General features: G+C 38.6%; 1 protein-coding gene across 2 annotated transcripts in view; it reads left to right on the top strand.

Moving 5' to 3' along the window:
- The first annotated feature begins 8,742 nt into the window (after positions 1-8,742).
- Positions 8,743-27,232, top strand: part of C6 (complement C6) — a 42,471-nt gene continuing 23,981 nt past the window's right edge. The window contains exons 1-7 of one of the 2 annotated variants that reach the window (XM_045571590.1): positions 8,743-8,897; positions 12,584-12,729; positions 14,130-14,286; positions 15,719-15,863; positions 18,256-18,397; positions 23,120-23,258; positions 26,960-27,160. In XM_045571590.1, coding sequence (XP_045427546.1) covers positions 12,587-12,729; positions 14,130-14,286; positions 15,719-15,863; positions 18,256-18,397; positions 23,120-23,258; positions 26,960-27,160 — 927 coding nt within the window. In that variant the 5' untranslated portion in view covers positions 8,743-8,897; positions 12,584-12,586. Of the gene's footprint in view, positions 8,898-12,566; positions 12,730-14,129; positions 14,287-15,718; positions 15,864-18,255; positions 18,398-23,119; positions 23,259-26,959; positions 27,161-27,232 lie in introns of both variants that reach the window. The other variant, XM_036410340.2, reaches the window with a different exon arrangement.

Genomic DNA, 27,232 nt, shown 5'->3' with positions numbered 1-27,232 from the left:
TTGAGATATATTGAATACTTGTTTATATGTTGTATGCATATCTGTTCTTTATACAAAAAAGAAAAAACATAGTTTATTCTTTTTGCTTAATGCAGTGTTCAGAGTTACTAAACTTTTGTAAATTAAAAGTTAAATTTAAAAATGAAAAGGCTATTAATATGTAACTTTACAATTGTGGGACTTTTGCTAAGTAATTTTTCATGTAGTTATTTAGTTCTATAGATTGTAATTTATTAAAGTTAATAGCAAATTAGCAACAGAGGAACTAAGTAGCAAGAAGAGCTTATGTAACTATTATTGAAAAATAATATAATTTAAACATTAGATTCTTAAAATTTACTTGAACTTAATTTTTAATCTTGATTGATATGAGAAAATAAGTAGTTAAAGATGTTCATTTGAATACAGTCAAAAATTTTTTTTCAGCACTTGATCTGATGGGTTGAATCATTTTTATGGAATTAATAATAAAATATGAACTGTTTTTATTTAATTCTCAAAGTCTAAGTCACACACACACAAAAAAAAAACAATGAGAATCAAGCAAACAATATCTATGAGGCCGCCAACAGCAGCCAATAGACATGAGTAGGTCACCTCTTGCTTCAAAATAGGCCAATCAAAAGAAAGAAGCCATCTGCCCACCAGTTAATTAGCACTGATCTTGTATACATTATGTCTCTATCTTCCATGAACTCAGTGTCAGTGCTGCTTATGTGACATGCAAGAAAACCCAAAAATGAATTAAATTCTTAGGGAAAAGATTCTGTTGGGTAGGGTTAAGTTTTGTAGGGCCACAGACTACTGTAATACTTAAGAATCTTTCATCACCCAGCAACAGCTAGCTTTCATCCTCCTGAGGGCAATATTATTCCTATGGTAAATGCAGAGTTTACAGCCAATAGAACAGCATATTATGGGGTTTACAGGAAAACTATAGCATGAAGACCCGGGATCAGGATAAATGGAGTTATAGAGGTACTAGTACTAAGAACTATAAAGGTAAAAACAAAACAAAACAAAAACTCCCGCTCTAAATGGAAGTTGACTGGTACTGGAGAGAAGACTGAAGAAGTGGGAAAAGGTGAAGTCATGACTTTGGTTGCTCAGTTTAAGACTTTTGTTTTTATTTTTTAATGATGTAAATTATAAAATGTTCAAATTGAACTACCAAGAATGTGTATTATATCCTTGCTTTTTTTAAAAAAAGAATTTCATTTATAAAAATGCCTTTTTTTTCCTAATTACACTCAAAGCATTCGTGAGACTATTAAAGGTAAAAGGCATAGCAGAATGATTCGGGTGGCTATGAGAGTACTGAAGGACAACAGAAAACAAAGTAAAACAAGTTCCACTAGAGAGCAGCAGACCTCTAATTCCCCTTTCCCCATTTCCTTTTTTGCATTAACTTGAATAATCACTAAGGCACCCAGTCCTCCTTTTTATAGTACTTTACTTACATAAAAATGAGGGCTGTCCAAAGGGCCAACAGGCACAGGAAAAGGTGCTCCGTATCACTAATCATAAGTAAACGGTGAGTTGAAACCACAGTGAGATATCACCTCACCCGTTAGAATGGCTGTCATAAAGAAAGTGAGATACCAAGTGTTAGCAAGAATGTGGAGAAAGCACTGCTGGTGGGGAGGGAAAACTGGTGCAGCCATTATGAAAAACAATATGGAGGTTCTTCAAAAAATTAAAAGTAGAACTATCATAGAACCCAACAGTCTCACTTCTGGATATATCCAAGGGAAATGAAAGCAGGATATTGAAGAGATAGATGCATTTCCCAAGTTCATTGCAGCATTATTCATGACAGCCAAGACATGGAAACAATTTGTGTCCCTCAAAGGATGAATGGACAAAGATGTAGTATTGGTACAATACAACCTCTGGAATATGAATCAGCTGTGAAAAAGAAGGGACACCTGCCATTTGTAACAACATAGATGAACCTTGAAGGCATCGTGCAAGTGAAATTAGCCAGACAGAGAAAGACAAGGACTGTGTGATGATGTCACCTATCTAAAGTAAATCTGAAAATAAAAGACAATAGAGTCTAACTTTTAGAAACAGAAAGTAGAAAAGTGTAGGTTGTTAGCTGGGGGGTTAGAGAAATATGGAGATTAGTAAAAGGATACAAACTTCCAGCTAGAAGATGAATAAAGCCTGAGGATCTAAGGTAAAATAAAACTATTTGATAATTCAGTTGATAATACTGAATTATATAACGGAAATTTCCTAAGAGAGTAGAACTTAAAACCCTCGCCAAAATAAATAAATAAATAAATAAATAAATAAATAAAATAAATAAAAATATAGGAGGTGATGAATGTGTTCATTAATTAGATGGTGGGAATCCTTTCATTCTGTATATGTATACCATCAAACCACCATAATTAGTACTTAAAATAACTAACAATTTTATTAGTTGGTTGTACCTCAATAAGACTGATAAAAAGAGGGCTGTCACAGTGAAGATTACAGTCTCTTTTTAAATCTAAAGGAAAAAAATTCCACAACTCTTTCTCTGTTTCCCTCTGTTCTACTTACTAAATTCTTTTCATCTAATAAAATCTCAGCTCAAATGCTTGTCCTCAATCCTTTCCTGACCTCCAAATCTAAATTCCATATTCTTTATATTTTCTTATAACATCCCATTATTTTTATGGCTCTTACCATATTTTATTATATACTTTTAAAGTTATTACTTAAAATGTTATATACTTCAAGATATTATATACTTTTGTGTGTGTGTTCATTTGATTTTTATCACTTTTACTTAATATACTATAAGTTCATGAGAGCAAGAATCATATCTGTTTTATTCACAGTTAATTGGAATTCACACTAAATTAAGGGTTTAATCAAGTCCTTCATGTATAGGAGAACCTCTATTAATTTTTCAAAAATGAACCTGGAGCCCAGCCAGCATGTCCCAGTGGTTGATTGTGGGTCTATAAATCAGGAGGTAAGGTTCAACTCTTGGTCAGGGCACATGCCTGGGTTGCAGGTTCAATCCCCAGTGGGGGGCGTGAAGAAGGCAGCCAATCAATGATTCTCTTTCATCACTGATGTTTCTATCTCTCCTTCTCCCTTCCTCTCTGAAATCAACAAAAATATTTTGTTTTTAAAAATGAACCTGGAACAGGCTTTCAAAATAATTTCAACAAAAGGTGGGTTGCGAAATGGTTTGAGTTCATTAAGAACTCTCTTAAGAAAACATTTTTATAGATTTATAAGAAAAAGTAGCTTTTTATCAAGTCATATAAGGAATAAACACAGCTAAATAATCAATCTCATTTTTTTGCAAATGTTTAAAAAACATGTCAAGAAATCAAGAAGCTCTGTCCATGTCAACAAAAGTTGAGTTTTTCATTAACTGTAAGACTGTCTCATCATCGTTTATAGAAAATACAGCTATTCATCAGAGTTTGGTTATTTTAAAATGTGACCTCACCAAACACTTCAATTTGTTCCATTCCTTTTGGTTTTCTCTGTGTTGGCCACGGACCTAGTGATGGATAGAGGGTGATTGGGAACATCTGTCTTCCGCTGCGGATTAAATACGCTGGCCATGTGCTGTTCATGGGCTTGTTAGGCTTCTAAGAATTTAACTGAAATAACTTTCTCCTTGCAGAACTTGGAAAACATTGGTATTTACATATGTGAGCCAAGTCTCACTGCCTTTTACTCTCAGGCTGTTGTTAACACTTGGACTTGTTTACATGCTTCAACACAGCATTTCTTTCTTTGCCTCGTAGCCACAAAACTACCCATGGCCCCAGTGATATCTGACCTGGACCTATTTCTCCCTTTGTTCCATGATTCAGGTAGTGCCCTTTGCACAGAGGATCAAATCACAGCTCTCCTTAGCTTTGCGGTGGTTTCCCCAGCCTAGAATTCAGGGTAAATGTTTTCCTCCAGGTGCTTTGCCAGACCTATCTCAAGGACCTCCATCTGCTTTCATTGCTTTATTGCCTCATGTATTACCTATTCACATCCCAGAAAACAAACAGAGCTTAATGCAGCCCACTCAAAGCTCTCTCAAAGGCCATACTTGAACTTGAGATGACCTTCCTTTCCCAACCTCTTCCCATCCATCTTATCAACTGATCTCAATGACCTACCTCCAGGAAGCTGTCCTGATTTGGAAGCACAATTTCTACCTTCCACTTTCCACGCTGTCTTAGGAGACAGAATGAAGCATTTTTAGTCAATATTTAACTGATTTATTCATTTCTACAATTGCTGGTGGTTGCATGTAGCTCTGAAAAAGCAGGCACTATGCACCAGTTGACAGGGTTTAGGGCTGACATCAGCTGGGGACACGGGGCTTGGATGAATTGAATAGGCCTCATTCTGATGGTTGTTTTTGTTGTTGCTTTTTCCCCAGAAGGCCCTGAGTTAAAATCTAATCCAGGTTTCTCTATCATCTTAGAAGGGGCAAAACCTTGCACCAGTTGAACTTGTTTTTATCACAAAGTAGATTTTTATGACACAGATGTTTCTGTTAACTCAGTTTTAGATTAGGAGCCTAAGTAGCAGAGCATTCTCTTTTCCTTACAAACAATCATCAAAAGTTTTATTTAATTTAATATAATCTTTATGCATTACTCAACAATTCAGCAAATATCTAAATATAAACAATGCTTGGAGCACTTTGCTAAAGGAAAAAATTGTTGCCTCTTATGACAAATTAGTGAGAAACTGCATGAAATTTTAGCTATGGGCATGTGTGTAAAGGCATATGTAAAATTCAGCAATTTTCTTATAAATTCATCATGTGTACACAATTCAATTCAATCACCATTTATTTAACTGCTATGTTAATTATAAAGATGAATATTATTGAGGTTCTGTCATTAGGAACTTTGAATATATTAAATGGAATAAAAGATAGTAGGTAATAATATAACATACCAATAATCATAATACATGGCAATTTCATGTGAGCGCCATGCAAGAGGTAAAAGCTATGTAAGCTTCAAGGATGGGTGAATCATATGGTGACTTAAGAGTGAAAGTGTTTGTTTATAAAATACAGGAAGATTTAAGAAAGAAATACAGTTGGAATGGCCCTTGAAGAACAAATATATAATGCACTAATATTTCAAAATCTGAAATTAGGAGAGTAGGAAAGAAATACATTGGCAGGAGAAACAGTAGCCCATTTTGACGAACAGCAAGTTGTCCAATTTGGCAGGATGATGAATTATGCAAAAGGAAGGAGAGAAAATAAGTGTAAAGAGGTCATACAGGATCAGATTGCTCAGAGTTTCAAATACCAGATAATTGAATTCTGGTCCTAATTGGATGGTGTTCTGAAAAGAGCAACATTGAGATTTTGAGTAAAGTTGTATCACTGAGAAATAGTTCTAAAAGGAGTAACCTGACAGAATATTTCAGGGGGAATTCTAGGACCGGTGAAGTCATTGATGCAATCTGTAACTTGTGAGTTCATTGGGACTGGAAAGGGAGCTGTAGACGTAGATGGGGTGAAGAGGTGGAGAAGATGAGAAGAAGAAGAGGCAAGAGACACATCAGAGACAAGAGCCACAGGATTTGGCAGCTAGGAGAAGAGAGGACATGTGGGAGAGAGTGTGCTACCATGGGAGATGGTGTTCTATTTGGACCCTATTAATAAACAGTGAAGATAGGGGTTGGTGAAGTAGGAAGCAATGAACACAACTGTGATGGATAAGGCCATGGAAGTAGATAAAATATCTGATGAAAGGAAAGAGGCCAAGGATAGACTTTCAGATGGGAAGAGAATCATAGTGGGAGGAAAGAGAAATTTCCTGAGAGCTTTGTGGATAGAGCATCAGCCTGCAGACTCAAGGGTCTTGGGTTTGATTCTGGTCAAGGGCACATGCCCGGGTTGCAGGCTAGCTCTCCAGTGGGGGGGGGGGGGGGGGGTGTAGGAGGCAACTAATCAATGATTCTCTCTCACCATTAATGTTTCTATCTCTCTCTCTCCCTCTCCTTTCCTCTTTGAAATCAATAAAAAAATATATATATATATATATATATATATATATATATATATATATATATATTTTTTTTTTTTTTAATTTTCCTGAGAGTTCAGGAAAAAGAAACAAAAACACGCTTCCTCTGTGCAAGAAGCCAATAGTGGATTGAGAAGAAGCCATTCCATTTGGCAATTAAGTTATTGGTGGTCAGTGAGAAAATAAGGCTTTAAGGTGGCTGTATTTATAACCCAGATGGCAAAGAATGACATTAATGAGGAGTGGATTGTAAGAAATCAAATGCAGCCAATTTAGACTATCCTAACAATTTTAGTAGTTAAAAAAAAAAAAAAAAAGGAAAAAGAGCATGGTATCCTGAGATCCAACACAACCTTCTATTTCCTCCATTTGAGAGTTTTGATCTGTGAATCACCATGTGAAAAAACTCAATTTGCCATTTGATCTACTCATCCATTGACAAGGTACGCGCTAAAGGACTTGTAAAATAGATGGGGTCATTAGCCTAGGCTCTAATGAGGAATACAGGATTTTTGCTGTAATGATCAGCTGGCATGTGAATGCTTAAACATATGAAAAAGCCTTCAGGTTATCAGCAGTTCCCACTATTCGTTATCTTATGTTTGTGGTCATTTTCTTGGCAGAAAATACCATTTAGCTGTAAATCTATCATCATTCGGAGAGGAATAAAGATTTTGAACAAAATACATATTCTCCTTCTGGAAAACATTTTAATTGCTCCATCTTAACTTTCCATGTCCTAGCTCTAATTGCCTCCTACACCCTTCTGTTCTTTTGCAATTAAATGCTTTTTCTACTGGTCAGTCTACATGCAAGCTCACTAGAAGCTTTCTACATTATGAAAATGTAGAGCATTCTGTGTGAAAATTGCATTGCATGTCACCAGCCAATGTTTTAGAAGGATTGCCATTGCAGGAACAGCTCAGCTGGCGAACTTCTTAGTATGCTTTGTTTCTCAGCGGCATGCACCCAAATATTGCTTAGGGAGCTTCATCTTCTTGCACAGGGGCCTACCTGAGCATAACTGCACACAAGCCTTAAATTGCTAGCTCCGCAACAATCACCCATTCATCCGTCCCAAGTAAGACTACTCTTACCTCCTAGAACTGGACACTGCTGGGGTTATATTGTTTAGAGAATCTCCCCTCTAAGTTTCAGGGTTAACAAGGGCCCACTAAGAGAGTGGGTGAGAAAAATACGGTTGGCATGATGAATGTCTGTGCTCCTGTAGGTTTACATCCACTAAGGCTCAGAATCATAACGTGGAATGAAGAAAATAAAAAATTGAATAAGACTTTTAGAAAAATGCCATTTCTGTAAATTATAAAAAATACACATGGGAAATGAGACTTTGTAGTTTTGGAAAAGAAAAAAAAAAAAAAAAAATATATATATATATATATATATATATATATATATATATATCTCGATATATATCTCCATGTGAGGACAAATACATTAATACATGTAACTAATCTGGGGAAAGAAATGATGCAAGATTTTGGAGATAAATAGTGAAATAAAATAAAATAAAAGATTTTGCACAGGCCAATCATGATGGTCCTAAAACTGTAGAATGGGATTAATTCTGTACATTTAAATCTTTAAATGAATGTGTGATTGCATTTAAAAATTATATATGTGTATTCTTATATACTTATACAGAGACACAAACACACTTTATATGGACAGAAATATATATATTCTGAGTGGCCAGATTATTATAATCTCTGAACACATAATAATCTGGCCACTCAGTATATATATATATATATATGTTAGAGGCCCAGTGCATGAATTCATACTTGGGTGGGTTCTGGCCAGGGGGAGGGGACATGGGTGGCTAGCTGGCCTACCTGCTGGTCCAACTCCTGGTAGAGGGGGCAATTTGCATATTAGCCTTTTATTATGTAGGACATACATTGAGTGGCCAGATTATTATGTGTTCAGAGATCATGCCCCACGGGAACCCCCACCCTGATCCGGGACACCCTTCAGAGCAAAACAGCTGGCCCCCACCCATGCACCAGGCCTCTATCCTATCTAATAAAAGAGTAATATGCAAATTGACCATCACTCCAACACACAAGATGGCTGCCCCCATGTGGACACAAGGTGGCTGCCACAAGATGATCAGCAGGGGAGGGCAGTTGGGGGCAATCAAGCCTGCAGGGGAGGGCAGTTAGGGGTGACCAGGCCTGCAGGGGAGGGAAGTTAGGGACAAACAAGTTGGCAGGGGAGCAGTTAGACATCAATCAGGCTGCCAGGGGAATAGTTAGGGGGTGATTAGGCTGGCAGGCAGAAGCAGTTAGGGGCAATCAGGAAGGCAGGCAGCCGAGCAGTTGGGAGCCAGCAGTCCTGGATTGTGAGAGGGATGTCCGACTTCCCATTTAGGCCCGATGCTGGTAAGCCTGGTCACCCCTGATTGGAGAGGATGCATGAATTTCGTGCACCAGGCTTCTAGTATGTATGTATGAGTGTGTGTGTGTGTGTGTGTGTGTATTCATATGTATACTTCCTTAGAGAGAGAATACACATATATATGATATGACCAAAAGTATTTCAAATATTAATAGTAGTTTGTCTAGTTATTAAAAATTATTTTTTTTACACTTTTTCATATTTTCTAAATCTCACTCTTAAGTTTTCAGGTAACTGCTGACTAAAGCAATCATTTACAAAGTCCAGAGTCTCCACAGGATGTTTGTGTAATACACTGCAGGTGAGTTAGGTCCCCGCGATATGACGGCATTCCCTCCTGGTGGCTAGCACTGGGCAGGAAAGGCTTGTCTGGATTATCGTTTCAACCCTTTTTGTCGTGAGCACCTATTGTCTCCTCGGGCAATTACAGATTTGATCCCTGGACACAACAAACTCTGTTTAAAGGTGAGTGCAATAATGATTTTATTTGTAATCTTAATATTTCAGCATTGTAGGTTATATTTCCAACGAACTTCTCCTTTCATGTGTAAAAATTACAGAACTCGGATTGTGGGCATTTCTCTTTCTTTTTAAAACATAAGTGATACCTACTTTCCTAAAAATATCAAAGAACCAAAGGTTTGTGTTTCTTAAGGAAATTTTCTTCCAGAAACTACCTTGTGGTTTGCGATTAAAAGCAAAGCAAACATACCCTTTGGCTGAATGATCAGTCTTGTGCCTGGGCTCCCGGTCTGCACTAGCGGTGGTAAATAGCATGCCTTGAGCCCCTGCGGTGCACACAGAAGAAAGAAGAACAAGAAATAAGAGATTTTAAAAGTTTACATGGAGAGGGAAAGGAAGAAGCTGTACTTGAGAGCAAACTAGCTCATCCTCTGAACCTGTTGGGTAAGATGCACTGAACTGCCTCACAGACAAATCAGGCAAGGGAGAGTGAACGGGTCAAAATCAGATGGACTTCAAGCTACACTAAAATTCTTTAAATGCTCACAAAGCCATTTCCATTGATGCAATGGGGTCACAGATTTTGAGAGTTCAGGCGTGGATGCCAGTTGTGAGAAACCTGCGGAATCGCTGCCTTTCTCCCCGGTTCTGCAGTGGAAGATTTTTCCTCAGTCTTCCTCTGCCCCTGAGCATTCTTTTGTTCTGGGCTTATATGACCATCTGTGGTAATGGGTAAGTGAAATGTCCTCATATCACTTTAGATAGCCCCCAAGTGCCTAGAGGTGTTGAAAGTTAACAAATACTGAAGCATTGGATATTATATGCTGGGCCATGAATAAAAATAATTCATAAAATAATTATCTTTCTTTGTATCAAAAGGATATTTTTTAACATAAAGTAATTTATCTTCATAACAACAGAATGTTATAAAAAGGAGACACTACCAATTAGCTCGTTTATGAGCATCTCCTCAAATAAGAAGCTCTTTTTTTAGAAATCTTCATCCAAGGAGTGAGGATACTTTTTTCATTGATTTTTGGGGAGAGTGGAAGGGAAGGAGACGGGGGAGAAAGAATGACTCATCCGTGTGAGAGACTCATCAATTGGTTGCCTCCCACATGTGCCCTGACTGGCGGGTGGGAATCGAACCTACAACCCAGATAGGTGACCTTGACCGGGAATCGAATCCGCAAGCCATGCATGGGCCAATGCTCTAACCACTGAGTTTGCCGGCCAGGACTCAAATAAGAGGCTTTGACATATCATCTTATTTTAGAGCAGTTTCCAAATTGCTTCCGAACAGTTACAGCCAAAGAGGAGATAAGAAGATTTTTATCTTTGTAAAATTGTAAATGAGAACTGACATGAAATCCACCTATATTTTTCCAGCTTTGGGAAGTTCAAACAGATAGTGGGTGCTGCGGATGGAGAATTGGAAACCTCTTGTACTTCACCTTCTCCCAATCACATGCTGATCACACAAAATGCCCTAAGTTCTCCTCTGTACAGTTAACTATTCTGGAAGAAATCTATTTCTTCCAAATCCAGTAAGAAAAACAAATGCCCTAACCGGTTTGGCTCAGTGGATAGAGTGTTGGCCTGCGGGCTGAAGGGTCCCAGGTTCAATTACAGTGAAGGGCATGTGCCTTGGTTGCGGGTACCCCAGTTGGAAGTGTGCAGGAGGCAACTGATCGATGTTTCTCTCTCATCGATGTTTCTAACTAATTTTCTCTATAAAAAAAAATAAGTAAAATATTTTTTTAAATGCTTAAAACTATTTAAAAAATAAAAGTAAGAAAAACAAACAACAGCAACAGCAGCCACCCTCTGTGTGTGGGTTTCCTTGTTGGAGCAGTCCTGCGTAAGAAGACCCCAAATTGGGGATGGGGTGGTGGTTTGTTGAGTGGTTACACAGGGAAACTTCATGTTGTTTAGAAACCTCAGCTCCTCTTATTTATTTTAAAACATTTATCTTTATTATTGAAAGTATTACAGATGTCCTCTTTCCTCCCCCCATTGGCCCCTCTGCTCAGCACCCAGTCTGGTGCTCGGGCTAATGTGTAGGCCTCACACTACTCTGTCTGATCACAGCCTAAATTCCGTCTGAGCACTCTACTGTCCCCTGGTTCTGTGCTGCTGAGGAAAACCAGGAAAGCTGAGCTACTCTACCAGGGAACTAAAGTCGGCAGGCAAATGCAGGGACCAGCTTAGTCATCGACATCCTGCGCCTGCAGCCCCTTACCTAAGAGTTAGATACTAAAGCTTAGGTAAAAATCGTGGGAAGCATCTCCAGTCTCTGTCTACTGAACCCAGACAGTGACAGTGAATTCTGTTTCTTTGTCTCTCGCTCAGAGCCCAGCGGCACACAATGGATACGCAAATGTGTGCAGACTCCATTTGAAATTGAAGGATGTATTTAGTCATACGCCAGTGAATTTGGTTGTTTTTATTCCAGCATTCTTCTCTGAGCTTGTAGGAAAGTTCAAAAGCTTACTGATATAGTAAGAAGAAATGTTCTCATTTTTTAACATATTGGAGATACCTTTTTTATATCTGATCTCAAGTTCTTAGCTTGAACAAAAATTTATAAAACAATGAGCCCCATTTTTTTTAATTGACATATTCTTTCATCACAACTAAGAAATGTCAAATAGCCTGGCCAGTGTGGCTCAATGGATGAGCATTGCCTATGAACCACAGGTTTGATTTCTAGTTAGGCACATGACCAGGTTGTGGGCTCAGTCCCCAGTTAGGAGGCATACAGGAGGCAGCTGATTTCTCATTATTGATGTTTATCTCTCTCTATCCTCCTCTCTTCCTCTTTCTGAAATCAACAAAAACAATTTTTTTAATTTGGACTTAAAAACAAACTGATGTCTAAATCACTTTGAATATTTAATATCAAAACTTATTTTAATATTCACATGATCCTTGATGTAATTCAAAGAGCTCTTAGTTTTGAAAGATGCATTACTAACAGCTACAATGAAATTTACAACATTCATAGTATTATTACTAATTTTAAAAGCTAATACTGAGTTGTGATCTATGCCATCCAAAGTCAAGACTCCTTCCATCACCATTTATCCCCACTTTACTCTGGTAATCAGCATACTGTTGTCTGTGTCTATGAGATTTTTTGTAGAGTTTTCTTGTGTGTGTGGGGGAGGAGGGGTGGAGGGGAGAGAAAAAGGGGCAAGGACTTGCTTTAGCAGGTTTCCAGGAAATCAGGAAACTGAATAGAACTTCCAGCAGAATGGTCCTCACTCATTCCTCAGATCCAGAAAAGTAGGAAAAACTGAAATGTACTTGAGGGCTCTGCCCACACAAAATGAGCAGTTGTTTTGAAAAGGGCAAGTTTATACAAGAATTCCCACATTGGAATGGGAATGGTTTACAAACATATACTGCATACTTTGCTTTGTAGCCTACCACTAAGGATTCAGAGACACTTCCTCCTCCGGGGAATTGTCACCACAGGAATATAGACCTTAAAAATCTTTAGAAATAGGATTTATGCTCATGAACATGTCAATGTATGTGTTAACTTGCCTAAAGCGAGATGGGGAGACACCAGTGTTTTCTAAGATGATATCTGAGTCTCTAACAGAATGGTTTGTAAAGGTTTGCCCCTGACAAGTCTTTGAGGTGCACCCTGTCACTGCTTTCCAGGGCCTGCAGGCTCTCAGAGCATGGCCAGACACTCCGTCTTGTGGTTCATCCTGCTAAGCGCCCTGATTGACAAGAGCCACGCCTGCTTCTGTGATCATTTCCCATGGAGTGAGTGGTCCAGCTGCTCCAAAACCTGCAATACTGGAACCCAAACCAGATCCAGGTGGGTGTGAGCTGTGCAGCTCTGCTGTGTGTCCTGGGAAACCCTGAGGGCAGACTTAGCCATATCCAAAAGGACCACCCTAAGCAATAGGACAAAACAAGGGGTCTCAAAAGTAAGAACTCATGAACTTGGAAGGCGCTTTCGGTCTTTTCTACATAAGGTGAATGGAAGTCTACTTTTGTTCTCTCCATAATATCGAGGAGTTTCAAAGAAATTTAAGAATCTGTGCAATATTTTCAGTTGACTGTTTACTTAGAATCGCCACTCAAGCTTTTTATTCAGTCAGCATATAACTGCTCACCACCAGTGAGTTAATTACAGAGAATTTTCTGCTCATTAAACAGTCTAACAGGAGCTCAACTGCATAGCCACGCTAGCTGCCACCTTGATTGTTGGCATGTACAAGAAGCAAGAAAACTGGTAGTTTTTAGTAATTCACATTTAGTAATTCAGTCTTTTAACCAATTCAGACTACTTGTCCCAGTGTTGTTGTTGTTGTTTTAACCTACTAGGTGTTTCTGTTCCCTCCAGATGCTCACATGACTTGAGAAAGAAAGGCATGTGTTTAATGTGCTCTAGCTATAACACTTTTTAGAAACTTACTTTAGATACTCTTCTGCATATGTATAGTGTGAGTCTCATTAAAAATAACCAGTTGGCTTCCACAACAAACCATCCACCAAGTAGGTAAAAATAGATTTGTTTAGAATGTTCTTCTACTGAAGAGTCCCTCAGCAGCTCTCTCACTGTCAACCTGGTAACGTTCAACAGTAAATCCCATTCTTCCCAGCTGTGCTCCTCTCAAGCTCCTCCCGTAAGTGCCAAGCTCCTCCTCCTGTCCTCTTTGCATGGCCCCTCTCTCCACATGCTCTTTCCTTTGTTCCCAGGAGAATTCACATGAGCTTTCCACGATGTATCTCTCCTGTCACTTCCACTTTGACTGATTGGCCCATACCGCTCTGATTCTACCTCAATCATTGAACTTATCACACTGAGATCTTTTAAGCAATTTTCAGGAACTTTGTCTTTTCCTTTCTTTCCCAATCAGTCTCTTCCAGGAATGCCATCAGGGCCAGCTTCCTAGTGAGTGACCTAACACTTAAAAAGGACTTCATGCTTGGCTTAATGGTCTATCATCACTGTTTTAAATTCTCAATTTTTTAATAAGAGCAGTCTCCTCCGCCCTTTTTTTATTCTGCCCTGGGCCCCATAAATTATGTACCTGATCCTGAGTTCCATGAAGTGGTAAGAACTGTACTTATGCTAACTTACCTGATTTTTCATGAAAACCTTCTTTCCTTCTATTCACTGTGGTCAATTCTCAGTGATATTTTCTTTATTGGGTTGGAGCTATCGTGAATATATGCATTCTAAGCAGGTTTTTCCCCTCACTATTACAGACAAGTAATAATAAATGAATACTATCGGAAGAACTCCTGTGAGCAGCTTTGTACCTTCCGGGAGACCAGAGAGTGTAACTGGCAAGCTTGTCCGATCAACTGCCTGCTAGGGGATTATGGACCATGGTCAGACTGTGACCCCTGTGTCAAAAAGCAGGTGAGTGACACATGGATATATACGGGAAATCAGAATCACAATAAAACAACTCGGGTTCCCAAAATCTCAACCATCACAGAAATGAATTTCTTCAAATAAACTTTCCCTCCTTCTATTGAGGAAAACATTTCATTGAGCAATTTTTAAGAGCCAGGGAGTTCATTTTACATGTTTCACTGTTGTGTGACCACCAAAAGGAAATTCTGGCCCCAGTACCTGTGTCGCAACTGCCCAGTTCTGTGCCCTCTGAGAACACAGGAAGCAAAAGCAGGCTCTAGAAAATGAGGATTTCAGTCCAAGGTTTAAAATCAGACCGAAATCTGGAACATTAGCCAGAAGCCTGATTCCTTGCCCTTCCTTTTAATTGCCTCTCCCTATGGGAAAGTCCCTCCACTTGTTTACTGTTCCTGCTGCAATATTGACCCTCCACGAGCTTGTTCCTGTAAGGACATGGCCCGCGTGCACCTGTCAGGACAGATGCTGAGCATTCACGTTAGGGAAGAAAAAGGGACTCAGCCCCCTCTCTGAGCTGAGCTGTTCTAGGTTCTTTCCATGCATCACCCTATTCAAACTTCACACCACATTGTGCTTTTCTCCCCGGGTTACAGATGAGGAAGCTGTGGCTCTTTGGGAGCTAAGTAATTTGCTCAAGAACAAATGGATATAGGAGCTGCATTCTGAACTCAAACTTTACTAACATCAAAGTCAGTACTTTTCAATGCTGTCATAATTCTGTCCTTCCCTAACTCTGTTCCACTCCTCACCATTTAAAATTGTTTAAAGGGTAGCCCAACCAGGGGGGCTCAGTTGGTTGAATGCATGTCATGCTCAGGAGTTTGCCAGTTTGATATTGGAGCAGGGCATATGCCCAGGTTTCAGGCTCAATCCCTAGTAGTGGGCTTGCAGGAGGCAGCTGATTGATGTTTCTATCTTTCCCTCTCCCTTCCTCTCTCTGAAATCAATAAGACATCTATATACAATACTTTAAACCTTTTAAAGTGTAGAGAATGTGCCACCCTTGGTTTCCATGGTGACTTCTTTGTGCAAAAGAACCCCCAAATCCTTTTTCATTTATCACTCACGTCACAGTATCTGTGAGATACTGAAGGACTATTATTATTTCCCGGAAGAATCTGCACTCAGGAGACACTCAGTAAATATTTGTGCATTGAATTTCTATTTAACTTAGAATCATATGACTTTAGAGTTAGAAGTCTTAGAAACCTTTTTGCCCACTTCCTCCTTTTAGGAAACAGGGCCCAGAGACTTCCTAACAGACACACAAGAACGGAATCAGAAAAATCATTAGCTAATTTGGACAGCACCACTATAACAACAATCACTACTGTGATTGAGAAGCCTAGAGTTCTGAGATTCATTTTGGCTTCAACCCTGCCTCACAGTTACTTAGCCTTCTCTCCTTTTCTTCCAGTTTAAAGTTAGATCTATTTTGCGCCCCAGTCAGTTTGGAGGACAAAAGTGTACGGAGCCCCTGGTGAATTTTCAACCATGCATTCCAACTAAACTCTGCAAAATCGAAGAGCTTGACTGCAGGAATAAATTCCGTTGTGACAGTGGTAATGTACTTTTGGAAAATGTTCCTGCTCCACTAAAAATGACTTGACTAGCACAGAATCATCCCAGTTGACTCCAGTAAGCGCTGTGATGGAGGAATCCCACCATATTTTAAGCATGGGGAGACGGAGGGATTATATAGCTACCAATTACCAAGCTAGATAGACATAGATATGTCATTGCAATAACAAAAATCAGTTCAAGTACATAGGAAAAACATGTACAATTTCTAAATGACTACATGGCTTCAGGTGTGAGTGTGTATGTGTCATGTATAAGAGCTGGCTAGTTGCTGACTTCTGCAAAGTCTGCACTGTCCAAACTGCCCTTCATCTTCCCCACCCCTTCTTTTCAATATCTCTCCTCTGGTGCTTCCTACTCCATTGAGTTTCTGTGGCCTGGAACCATGTGACTTAGTTGGGTCCCACCAGAGCTATTATCACACATGCCACTCATTCCTAAACATCACTTAATGGGTGTCCTATTGCTTTCATCCCTACCCTTGTTAATAGTCTTCTCCAATATCCCTAGAAGTACATATGGATAGAATTTCTTGTGTTCTAATAAACCTGATATCCTACTCACAACTAATGAGAACTGTATCCTGCATGTGTAGCCCTATCTCGGTTTAATAAAATGGGATTTTTTTAGTGTAACCATGTCAAAAATTAGCTTTTGCTCAAATTTGTAAGAACCAGGTTCAAAACATTAAAAATATGTAATATTTGGGGTTTTTTTTTTTCCCTTTAGTAAAAGCGTCTCTATTTAAAACTAAATTACCTACTCTGTTCTGCCCTAAAAATAAACAAACAAATAAAAAACTAGAAATGTGCTCTTTTAAAACCAGAGAATCTGTCAGGTTATATCCTGGGGGTAATAGAAGTTCTGTTCTCTCTATATTTTCACCCTAGTATGATGCTGGGATGTGTAACCATAATTCCTTATAATGTTAGTCTAGATATAATACAGGGTTTTGAATAATCAAAGAAGGGCTTAATTACTTTCTAACATTTTGCCTTAGTGAAAGTTATTAACCAAAAGAGATGAAATGAAGTGCTTTCTGGGAAACTCTCCATTAATTAAAAAAAAAAATGTATTCAGCAGAATACTCAATTTCCCCAAGAATTTCAGTGAGCCCAAAAAGTCACACATAACAATGGTGAGATGCTGATCACAACCTAGAATAGTTAACTAGGTAACCTTGAGTAAAACAGTGAATCGTTGTCAGTGAGTCTGTAGGATGAAAGCGCATTTGGTTATAGGTGAGAGGGTGAGGGCAGGAGAGGATCCTCATGAAATTCAGCAAGTTTGAAAGGAAAAGGAATTATTTAAGTACATGAAGCTTGTCCCATTTCCTAAACGCACTAATTTAACCTGCTACCGAATGCTATAGCACCCAGGCATTTAACTTGTCCAAAAATAATTAAATTGAGTAAATTATATGTAGTAAATCAATTATATTATGTAGTTATATATTACTACATAATAAAAATATACTAATTATGTATATTAAAATAATTACCTAGTGTAAAATGCACAGTTCATAAGTGTGCAATTTTATTTTGATAAATGTATACATACATGTATACATGTTCATGACCCCCAATCAAGATATCCATAAACCTGAAAAAGTTACTGTTCTCCTCTTTCCAGTTAATTCCTATCCTTATTTTTCTTCTTTTTTTTTTTTTTTAGTTTTTTTTCCTCTCCTTATTCTTGAATATCATATGAAGGAATCATATAACATCATTCTTGTGTGTCTGGCTTTGTTTGCTCAACAAATAAAATTTTGGAGATTCAGGCATATTACCATACTGTGTGTGTGTATGTGTGTGTGTGTGTAATTAGTTTTTAACAATAAAACAATGACCTTGAGTCTGCTATCCTGTGTCAGAACAAAATTCTAAACCTACAATTCATTTTCTGCTACAGAGCAGGATTTCTGTAGAAAGCTTACTGAAATGGAATGGGATTCTAGATCTCATTCTCTTATTTAAGCCAATCAGCCCCATGGTGACTAAATAATCTATAGTGAGTCTTTTAATCCTAAAAAGAAATGGGAGAAAATATAAGTTTATCATTCCATTCCCACATGTTCTTAAATCTTTATTAACAATAATGAAAACTTACGTGGGTACTAGACTTATTGGGCATAACTTAGTGAATTATATAAATGTGTAACCACTATGCTATATACCTAAAACTAAAATAATATTAAATATCACTGTAATTGAAATTTTTTTTTTAATTTAAAAAAGTAAAACATGATCTTGGATGAGTCATTGTTAGGAAACCTGCTGTTAACTTTTTCTTGAGATTTAAATCACTAGCGTTTCAAATTAATAAATACCTTAAATAATCTTTGTGGTCAGTGTTGTTTGCTTTCCTTGATAGGTCGTTGTATTGCCAGCAAATTAGAATGCAATGGAGAAAATGACTGTGGAGACAACTCAGATGAAAGGGATTGTGGGAGAAAAAAATCTGTATGCACACGGAAGTACAACCCCATCCCTAATGTAAAAAGGATGAGCACTGGGTATGTAGCATCTTTTTATTGTTTGGGGGAATAGCAGCATCTCAGAATTGAGTTGGAAGCAGCAATGAAGCAATGATACACCTTGTCTGCCTCCTCATTCATCTCTTTCTACTCTTACCAGCCCTGCCTCTGGCACTTGGCATCTATACTTGGGCAGCATGTGGCCATGATCCTCACTCCTAGGGAATGAAATTATTTAGCATTTTCACATTTACCTTGTACCAGGCAATGTTATGGGCCCTTCACACTTGTTTGTTTTCATTCTCATACATCCTTTCGACAGTTCTGGAGCGGATCCGGGCAAACTGGTGGGAGGCCAACCAAGCCAGGCGGTGCCTGGGTGGATTTTGGGGGCTAAGTCTTGAGTGAGTGGGTAACCTCTAAGAAATGCCAGGAACAAATGGAGAATGAGGGTATCAGAACAGTATGCCTATGACTGTGTTGAAAGGCAGAATACTAAAGAATTAAAACCAGTCTTCAAGGGATATAATCAAGCCCTGAGTCAATAATAGTAGACCAAACTGGAGTCAAGGGCTTAGCCAAACGTAGGAAAAAGGGGTGATAAAGACAGTGACGGGGAAAAGTTAAGAGAGTTAGAGGTTAAATGAGCATGGCTAAGGTGTCCAAAACTTTTCTCACATAAACTATATGATGTATGGGAAGGACAGTACAGCTTAAAGGCCAAGGGTCATACCTGCATTAACAGGTGGTTCGAGTTCAAGTAATGAGGTCATTGGAGGTTTGTCAAGGGATTGATTCTAAATTCATTACACTGAGCCAATGACTTAGAAAACTTTAGAAAATGTAAGTGAAGTCAGTGGAAAGAGAAGAACTGAGCCTTAGTTGGAAGTATAAGAAAAGTCAATATAGTCCTGATTGGTTTGGCTCAGTGGATAGAGCCTCGGCCTGTGGACTAAAAGGTCCCAGGTTCGATTACAGTCAAGGGCATTTACCTTGGTTGCAGACACATCCCCAGTGGGAGGTGTACAGGAGGCAGCTGATCGGTGTTTCTCTCTCATGGATGTTTCTAATTCTCTATTGCTCTCTCTTCCTCTCTGTAAAAAATCAATGAAATACACACACACACACACACACACACACACACACACACACACACATATATATATATATATATATATATATATATATATATTTTTTTTTTTTTTTTTTTTTTTTTTTTTTTAAGAAAACTCAGTACAGATAATCTCCTGTTCCCATAATAAAGAATTCTCCCTTCAATTTTTTGGCCAGAAGGCAAATAGTTTGCTATAGACTTTTATTGCTTTGTATTGGACTTTTTTTTTTTTTAAGTTTTCACTTACACTGCCAGACTTACATAATATGAAGCCTTGAGGCATCAAAGACAAACAGCAGCCACGGCAAATACACCTCATTTGATTACAATGGATACCAGAAGCTATTGAGGCAGACTCAAGGACAGCAGTGAAATGGAACGGCAGTAAGCTGGGAAGTCAGAGAGTCAAGTCATTAAACTTCCCTCTGCGGCAGTTTCCTCTCTGGTGTGTCCAATGACTGCAGTCGTTTTGAGGTTCTGTCCTAAGAATTTCTAACTTGAGTTGATTTCAATGAGAGCGTTTCAACAGCATCTTCTTATCAATGTGCAGAAATGGTTTTCTTTTTCTTTTTCCTCTCCCTGGGAGAAAAACCTCAGCCAGAACTCCCACTTAGCAATCATGTTTGTAATGTTCTGATTGATGAAGGGTGACATTCCAGTCTCTTCCGTGGCTCTGTTGGTCTTGATCTAGAGTGCAGATGGGGAGGACCACACGCTCTGTGTACTTTGACAGAAGGCCTCTGTGGCCGCTGCCAAGCACAGCTGCTGCCCTAAGGATTCTCCGAAATGAGCAAAACCTGCTGGCTTAGGACAGCCAGTCCTCTCCCACCCCCCAAGAATGAGAGGTTTGAGAGCTGCTTATTGGAATCTCTTTCTGCTGGCCTGAGAATCTCTGCCTCCTCTCTCACACATTTCTCCCCACAAAAAGTAGCTTCCTGGATGCCTGTACCTCTTTTCAAATGGTATCTCCCCAAGGAAGAATTTAGCAAGACAGAACAACATTCTTTCATTGTTAACATCAGTCCTCAGGTCTTAAACCTGAAGCAAGAATCAGGCAGTATTATCATGCTGTTTATTTTTTTCACAGGTTCAACCAAGGCACAAATGTGCACACGCGCATGCACACACACACACACACACACACACACACACACGCATGCATGTACAAGCATGTATACATAATTTAAAAATAAATATTAAAAGTTACAAAATATGACACACTAATCCAAATAAGATAAAATTCCTTTAAAGACCTACAATATAAAAAACCATGATATATTTGAAAGACCAGAATAGTTAAAGTCAATTTAAATATCACAGAGGGGAGGAGAAAGGATAGGGCTGAAAATGGCTGCCCAGTTGACTTAACTCATAAAAGGTTCCTCAAGCCTGAGAGAGCCGCCTCCATGGAAGTCCTATCTTCATGCTCCCAGCAAGCAGCTGCCCTCTTCAGAGCTTCCTCATGACCTAGGAGCCACTTTTGTTAGACCTTTGTTTGTGACAAACTTACAAGTACATGGCATAAGGCAGTGTAAGGTGAGCAGTTCCTTCTTCCTCCTTGATCCCTCTTCAGTCAGAAAACAAAAACGAATGAGTCTGAAACACCTGTGTTTGTCATGCTAACTTGAGTAGTTTGGAAATTTCTTCCCAGACCAGCTCCTCATACTTCCTCCCTCAAGTACCCATTTTGATAGAACTTCAAATATGAATGAGGGCACACCTCAAACTGTGCTCACAGCTATTGGGGTATGAGAAGCCATAGGAACCACTTCCTTTTTTTTTTTTTTTTAGCAACTTCAGTGAGTTTTCACTCATGGACCTGCCCTCCCCCTTGTACCTGCTTTACTCTCACACCCCTACCACACTCACACTTCTGACACCAGATGTGTGGGTGCTCACCCCCATGAACCAATCCTCTGTGATACCAGTTGGGAATCCTACAATTTATTTCAATTATGACGCTATCTACTTGGATTTAGTGCCGATGCCACAGGTGAAGGACTCAGTCCCACAAGACTGCCCCCTCTTCCCATGCCACTTTACCCATGCTTCTGATACATTGAAGGTTCCCACTGACCCACTCCTTGAGTTTGATTAATTTGCTGGATGGGCTGGCAGAACCCAGGAAAACAATCTACTTCCTGCTTACCAGTTCATTATAAGCTCACATCTTAAAAGATGCAGATGAATGGCCAGTTGGGAGGCATGAGTAGAGCAAGATGTGTGGGAAGGGGCTCTGAGCGCTCATGCCCTGGCTGGGTGCACCACTCTACCTGAACCTTCATCTATTCACCAAAACGGGAGCTCTCTGAACCCTATCCTTTGGGGAGTTTTTGTGGGGAAGCTCCATCATGTAGGCATGTTTAATTCTTAACTCCATTTCCAGCCTCTCTCCTTTCTCTGGAGAATAAAAGGCAAAGTTAAAACTTCTAAGTTTCCAATAAAGGTTTGATTTTTTGATTTTTTTTTTTATTACCAGTCCCCATCCAGGTGCCCCCCAAGAGTTAGAAAAAAAGACACTGCACAAATAGATACTGGAGTTGTTGGGGTGATCACTTTGTAAGTTTTATAAATGCAGAATATCTATGTTGTATGCCTGATACTAATATAATATTGTATGTCGACTGTAATCGAAACATAAATATTGAAACAAGAAAAAAGTCAAAAAACACTGCTATCACCCAGGAAATGCCAAGGGCTTTGGGAGCCCTGGGTCATAATCAGGGATCAAAGACTAAATACTAGAACAAAAGGTGCTTGTAGTGCTCTTATCACTTGGGGATTACAGGATTTTAGGAGTCCTGTGCCAGGAATCAGGGACAAAGACCATTATATATACTTCCTATTATTTCACCATATGTAATCCATCAATAAAAAACTTTTTGACACAAAACTTCTTTTCCCACAGAACATAGATTAATATCTATAAAAATTTAGAAAACTATTAGCACCTTGGAGGACTTTTTCATCTCTCGGAAAACAATTTCTTAAATACTTGATTTGTGCTAAACTAACTAATCTCTATGTTTCAATTTCCTCGTTTGTAAAATGGTTATAATAATTATACCTATATCACATGGTTATCATAAGTATTAACTAAATACAACATCAAATATAGATCAAACAGTGCTTGACTTATAGTACATAATATGCAAGCATTTGTTAAATAATTTTAAATATTATTATTGCTTGATAAAACAATGTTACTAGAATTCTATTCAAATATTGCTATTACTATTTTAGAATTTAACTCTCTATAAGAATTACTTTACTGTATCCTTCTGAAAGAAGTGGGCACAGACTGGCATTAGTTATATAATAATTTATCTCATACTCGGCTTCCAAAATTTGTGCTGGTTTCCTAAGTCTTGAAATAACTATCAACCTGAATTTTATTTCATGTTGAAAGTCTAAAACAACTATGTGAGTGGAATAAGGAAACCCTGACAGAACCTGAGGGCTGAGTCTTTCTTAGTTTCTAGCCTTTTCCAGATATTTCACCACAGACTAGAAAAAAATGTGCTTTCCTCCAAGTCATTTGTCATGAGTCAAAAATGTCCACTAGAGGAATTTCTTTCATATAAGTAAGGTAAATTTTCAAGATTGCTCTGCAGTTATTGAATTCTTGAAAACTACTTTATTTCTAGGTTTAATTTTCTGGCAGGAGAGCCCCGTGGAGAAGTCCTCGATAACTCTTTCACTGGAGGAATATGTAAAACTGTCAAAGGCATTAAAGCAAGTAATCCTTACCGGGTCCCAGTCAATCTGGAAGATGTCAACTTTGAGGTATGACAGCCTATCACAGTGGCAGGCCAGTGCCAATGGTGATTTAAACTAAATTCCCGATGAAAGATTAGTGATGAAGGAAGGAACTAATAAAAAGGTAAATGAATATTTTTAATGACCTAGTAGGTGTTAGTTTTAATCCTTCCTCAACCCAGTAAGGTCAGTGTTATCATCAATTTACAGATTTAAAAAACACACACAAAAAACCTAAGGTAATTAATTTGCCCAAAGTCAAAGCTAGTAAGTAGCAGATTAGAGATTTGATTCCAGGTTTCCCAAACTCCCGAGTTCATACTGTCCCCAGTGAACATACAGCTGTAACATATCCCTACACAGAAAAATGGCAATTTATTCAGCATTTTCTCTTCCATAGTTCTCTCCCTCAAGTAACCACAGAATTTAGACATAAAAGAGTGACTGCCTCCTAAAAAAAATCAAATAAACCTAAGTATAATAGAGGTAGATCTGCCCCTTTTCTTATTTATTTATTTATTTATTTAATATATTTTATTTATTTATTTATTTATTTATTTATTTATTTATTTATTTATTTTTACAGAGAGGAAGGGAGAGAGATAGAGAACTAGAACCATCGATGAGAGAGAAACATCGACCAGCTGCCTCTTGCACACCCCCTACCAGGGATGTGCCTGCAGCCAATGTATATGCCCTTGACTGGAATCGAACCTGGGACCTTTCAGTCCGCAGACTGACGCTCCACCACTGAGCCAAACCGGCTTTGGCTGCCCCTTTTCTTTCTATGTGATAGTTGATTTGGTTTTCTGTGTGTTTCCCTAAGTGGTAATGAACATCATACTACATACTCCCAGAATCTGGCCCAGGACCTTACACATGATAAGTGCTCCATACTTGTTAAACAAAATAATCTATTTCTTTTCATTTATGATAAGAGAAACAGAAAATACATTATTTTAATGGTAACTTTCACTTTCTTGGAGTTGTGCAGCAAGTAAAAGGCAGAGCAAATTAGTATCCTGGCTCCTGCTTCAGTGCTGCCTAGACTAGATGAGACCTTGATGGTTATATAAAGAAAGACTTTAACAGCCTGGCCAGTGTTGCTCAGTGGTTAAGTGTCAATCTAGGAACCAAAAGGTCGTGGTTCAATTCCTGGTCAGAGTAGGGGGCATGCAAGAGGCAGCCTATTAATGATTCTCTCTCATCATTAATGTTTCTCCCTCTCTCTCTTCCTTCCTTTCTCTGAAATCAATAAAATCATATTTAAAAATAAACCAGAATTTAGTTAACATCTTTTCCTGGGGAAATGTAGAAAACTGAAGTTTATCAGAGCTTACCAGCTGTTCCTCACATACCACTAAAAGAACGCGCCTTCCTCCTTCCAAAAGTTGCGTTGGCTTTGTCCATTCCCTTCTGTTCCCTTTCCCAGAACAGCATTCCTGTTCTCCCCCACCCTCCCTTCTGCTTGGTCAACAATTTCTGTTGATTTATGATACATCCTAAATATCCTTTCAATCCACCAGTTTCCCTCTACCCAACCACCACTCCCCTAGACCTGGCCATTATCCTGTCCCACTTGGCTTATTACAATAGTTTGTTTTGTTTTTTTAATATATTTTACTGATTTTTTACAGAAAGGAAGAGAGAGAAATAGGGACAGAGAGCTAGAAACATCGATGAGAGAGAAACATCGACCAGCTGCCTCCTGCACATCCCCTATTGGAGATGTGCCCGCAACCAATGTACATGCCCTTGACCGGAATCGAACCTGGGACTCTTTAGTCCGTAGACGGTTGCTCTATCCACTGAGCCAAACCGGTTTTGGCTTATTACAATCGTTTTTAAACCACTCTCCTTGTCTCCACTTTAGTTAACTACAGTTCATATGATCTTGGCAAAACACAAATGTGACGGTAACACTCCCAATTTTTCATTCATTCGGTTAATAATTTTAAAGGTCTGATATGCAAAATCTTGCATTTAGAACCAATACCAGTATTTTAGCAGGGCCTGCAGGACCTGGCTGTTTCCCAGTTCCATCTAATTTTTTCAGCACTGCTTGTCTATGAGCCTACTCTCCCACCAAGCTAATGAATGTGGCCAGATTTTCTCTGAAATTCTGCCAGGATACCCATACCCCCTTCCTTACCTGACAATATCTTTTATTTAAGCTGACACATCTTTTCTTGTGTGAGAGCTAGTTCATGAAATAAAATATTTGTGATCTAAGTTTTTTAGAGGAATGGTGCAGAAATGTCAGCAACTATAGCTAAATATGATTGCATTGCTTCAGCGTTAAGAGCATTCTTCCTGGACATTTTATTTTTCAATATATTTTATTGATTTTTTTACAGAGAGGAAGGGAAAAGGATAAAGAGTCAGAAACATCGATGAGAGAGAAACATTGATCAGCTGTCTCCTGCACACTCCCTTTTGGAGATGTGCCCACAACCAAGGTACATGCCCTTGACTGGAATCAAACCTAGGACCCTTCAGTCCGCAGGCCAACATTCTATCCACTGAGCCAAACCAGTTAGGGCTATCCCTGGACATTTTAAATGCTAAATGGTGTGCAATGCAATATCTGAAAGTAACATTGAACTTTGACTATATTTTACTATTGAGCAAGACCTTTTTGCAGCAGAGTTATTTTATCTTTGCTTGACTAATTGTGCAAGCTATTTAATTGTGACATATGGTTTGCCTCACAGTGTATTTGAATACTGAATATTTTAAAAGAAGAATAAATTTTTCCATTGCAAACCAGACAAGCATCTTTCACATAAACAAGTACTCTTCAATTTGTTTTGCAATCTTTTTTTAAAAAAATTGTCTATTATTCTCTTCTTACTGGTATAATCATAGCAAGTATATAACTATTTTTAAAATCATGTCCATAGAGATTATTTAACCAAAGGACTTGTATGCATGCATATAAGCATAACCCATGGACACGGACAGTTGGGGGTGAGAGCATGTGTTGGGGGGTGGGAGCAGCTGGGGAAAAGACAGTGGGGGGAAAGGGGGAGGAAACATATGTAATACTTTAAACAATAAAGAAAGAAAGAAAGGAAGGAAGGAAGGAAGGAAGGAAGGAAGGAAGGAAGGAAGGAAGGAAGGAAGTCAGCCAGCTCCACTAGCTTTTTCCCTTCTTCTGAGACCAAGCTAGTGAAGACTGATAACCACCCATCAGGCAGAACCAATTGATCATTTGTCCTCTGTCTTGCAGACATAGCCAGTAGAGTGCTGATGCCTGACACTGAATAAAGCTAAAAGGAATGGGGATGATTCCAAAGCATGATCACCCAGGACCTGCCTTCTCTTTATCTAGGCCTTAGTATTCTGAAAGATATCTGAAATTAGATTGCAAACTACACCAAATGCACAGGCAGAATGAAAATAGTCCCCGTTGCTTATTAGCCCATTACATCTCAGTTTGAGAGTCATTTCCGTAAGCTGGACTTTCTTGGTGTTATCTCTCTGGATTTTATAGTTATTTGTGACAATGCTTCATATATTGAATTAAGTATTTGTGATGGTCTTTCTCCCTAACTAAACTAACAACTCCCTGCGCGCAGGAGCTAATATTTTCCACGTTCTCTAACAAAATGAGTCCTCAATAAAGATTCCTTGAATGCGTAAATGAATGATCATTGCATTAGATCTTTACAAGTAGCTCCAGCAATTCTTAAATTCTGTTATATTTCATATGGACTTTTTTCCAGGTGGAAATTAAAGAAAATGATTTGAAAACAGAGTTCTATAATGATTTAACACCTATTGGAAAGAACAAAGATCAAAAAACCTCATCTTCGAACAAACAGGGGAGCGATTTTCATGTGCCAATTTTTTATTCCTCAACGGAACATCAGTCCTCCACCCAAAATTCTGCTTTCAAGGAAGCCATTCAAGCTTCCCACAAAAAGGTAAAAAAAGAAAAATGAAAAAATGGTTCCTGGTCTTTTTGTTCTTTCCCGAAAATTAATGCCAAATCCAGC

Source organism: Pipistrellus kuhlii, unplaced genomic scaffold (genome assembly GCF_014108245.1).
Source record: "Pipistrellus kuhlii isolate mPipKuh1 unplaced genomic scaffold, mPipKuh1.p scaffold_m20_p_4, whole genome shotgun sequence".
Classification (NCBI taxonomy): domain Eukaryota; kingdom Metazoa; phylum Chordata; class Mammalia; order Chiroptera; family Vespertilionidae; genus Pipistrellus; species Pipistrellus kuhlii.
The sequence above is the reverse complement of the archived record's forward strand: the minus strand, read 5'-3'. Positions and strand labels throughout refer to the sequence as shown.